This window comes from Panthera leo, chromosome D4 (genome assembly GCF_018350215.1).
Source record: "Panthera leo isolate Ple1 chromosome D4, P.leo_Ple1_pat1.1, whole genome shotgun sequence".
Taxonomy (NCBI): Eukaryota; Metazoa; Chordata; class Mammalia; order Carnivora; family Felidae; genus Panthera; species Panthera leo.
In genome coordinates, this window is record NC_056691.1 from 66,006,143 (window position 1) to 66,008,724 (window position 2,582).

At 38.4% G+C, this 2,582-nt stretch overlaps 1 protein-coding gene across 1 annotated transcript; it reads left to right on the plus strand.

Moving 5' to 3' along the window:
* The first annotated feature begins 662 nt into the window (after positions 1-662).
* LOC122204423 (olfactory receptor 13D1) lies at positions 663-1,632 on the plus strand. Its single transcript, XM_042911884.1, has one exon. The coding sequence runs from the start codon at positions 678-680 to the stop codon at positions 1,620-1,622; it is 945 nt and encodes a 314-aa protein (XP_042767818.1). The 5' UTR covers positions 663-677; the 3' UTR covers positions 1,623-1,632.
* Positions 1,633-2,582: the final 950 nt, after the last annotated feature.

Sequence of the window (2,582 nt, forward strand, 5' to 3'; positions counted from 1 at the left end):
TGGGACTATTTTTGAACAGAGAGAAAGCTTCCTTCATCTTTGTATATATATGTAAATATACACCTAATATTATTATATTACATAGAATAAATATGATTATATCATATACATGCAATGTTGGAACTACCCGCTGTTCTAGGTACCTAACAGATTTTAATCAAGTCAAATTGAAGAACAACTTGACAAATAATTATTTCTTTTTTTCCAGTTTATTATGAGCTATCTCATAGTAAAAATGAATAGTTTACTAAAATTAATAGTTTACTGAACTTATATTCAGGTTAAATGATATGGTGCTAGATCTACATAATCTTTTAAATAGAGACCTGTTTCATCAGAAAACAGCTTTAATTTAAAATTTTCTATTAACAAAGACATCCCTATATATCTACATTTAAAAGTATTTTGTCCTAAATTTTATTTGGCACTTCCCAGTAAAACTCTTGGAGTATTAGTAGCCTTGACAATGCTGCTGTGTAGTCCTCAGATGTTCTGGATTTCTCAAAGCCTTACTACCATCCATCATCAATAAAATTTATACCATGTCCCTCATCTTTTGCTTCCTAGGAGTGTTTCAAGAAACAAATACAATACTGGAAGTGAAGGTGTACTAAAGATCAACATTAAAAATTTAAATTTCCCTGAGTCTTGTCCTTTTCTAAATGTGACATGGACACATGAGGATGGGGAATGATTCAACCGTGACCAAATTCTTTCTGGTGGGACTTTCCAAATACCCAGAGCTCCAGCTTTTTCTGTTCGTGCTCTGCCTCATCATGTATGTGATAATTCTGCTGGGAAATAGCCTCCTCATTGTCATCAGCACATTTGATTCTCGCCTCCACACCCCCATGTACTTCTTCCTTGGGAACCTCTCATTCTTGGACATCTGCTACACATCATCATCCATTCCCCCAATGCTTGTCATATTTAAGTCTGAGAGAAAATCTATCTCCTTCATTGGCTGTGCTCTGCAGATGGTTGTCTCCCTTGGGTTGGGCTCCACTGAGTGTATCCTCCTGGCTGTGATGGCCTATGATAGGTATGTGGCCATCTGCAACCCACTGAGGTACCCCATCATCATGAACAGGGTGCTTTATGTGCACATGGCTGCTTGGTCCTGGATCATAGGCTGCCTAAACTCCTTAGTGCAAACAGTCCTGACAATGGTATTGCCTTTCTGTGGGAATAATGTCATTGATCATATTACCTGTGAGATCCTGGCTCTTCTTAAACTCATATGTTCAGATATCACCATCAATGTGCTTATCATGACAGTGGCAAATATTGTTTTACTGGTGATTCCTCTGCTGTTAATTCTCATTTCCTACGTTTTTATCCTCTCTTCCATCCTGAGAATTAATTCTGCTGAAGGGAGAAAGAAAGCTTTTTCTACCTGTTCTGCCCACCTGACTGTGGTTATCCTGTTCTATGGTTCAGCCCTTTTTATGTACATGAAGCCCAAGTCAAAGGACACAAAAGCATCTGATGAGATCATTGGACTGTCTTATGGAGTGGTAACCCCGATGTTGAATCCCATCATCTACAGCTTGAGGAATAAAGAGGTGAAAGAGGCTGTGAAGAAAGTCTTGAGCAGACACCTGCATCTATGGAAAATATAAGAGGTCTTGAGGCATGTGATACCCTCCATGTTGAGACCGGATCAGATCTTTTGTGTTCACAGAGGAAGTCAGAGAACCCAGTATTAAGAGAACTTATCTCCTAGTAAGTCCAAATATAGGACTTATATTCTTTTCAACACAGAAGTCTCATGTAAGCCTTCTGAATGTCTAGTCTGCAGTTTCTAGTTGTATGTAGCTCTGCCATTTGGTTCCATACAGGGCACATGGCTTTTCCTCAAGATAAATCTCCCTCTTCTCTGCTTTCTTCTCTCTCTTCCATGTTTTTATCTCTCTTCTCTTCCCCATTTCCTCCTTCTTTTCCTTTCCCCTTCTCCATCTGTTTTGTTACTCTACTTTCCTTCTGTTTTCCTGGTCTCCTTTCTCAGTTTAAACTGAACATCTATTGTTTTGTTGTCTAGTATCCCCTCTTCTGGTAAAAGAATGTACCTTTTTTTTTTTTTGTACCTTTTCTTTTTACATTCAACAGTGCCTCCCTCTGAGTCCATGTGTGCTGGAGGGGGCTGATCTCTGAAAACAGTGGTACCATTGGAAACAAAGAGCTAGGCAATTAAAGCAAATCCCTCTGGTTACAGTGATTCATTCAGTATAGGAGATGAGTTCTGCCAGGCTAATCAAACTCAACCCAAGAATGCTGTCTCAGACTAAGAAAAGAGGCACTCTTACTGCTAAGGTTTTTAAACTGATGAAGTGTAAGCCTGGAGCCAATCTTTATCAATAAGTGCAGGGAGCCTATCTGAGAGGCAAAGAGGTGTTGACAGAAGGAGGAAGAGTGTGTGTGATCCTGTTATTTTAACTCCTTGATCCAGCTGTGTCTAAAGTTAGTTCACAATAATTCTTTTTAGTTACATGAATCAATAAATTACGTTTTTATAAAAAACTTATGAGTTGGATTTCCATCACTTAACAATTATATAGTCCCAACTAAAATATTTCTTTGTA

Coding starts and splice junctions, on each gene's coding strand:
- LOC122204423 (XM_042911884.1), top strand. CDS start 678: ATGAGGATGGGGAATGATTCAACCGTGACCAAATTCTTTCTGGTGGGA.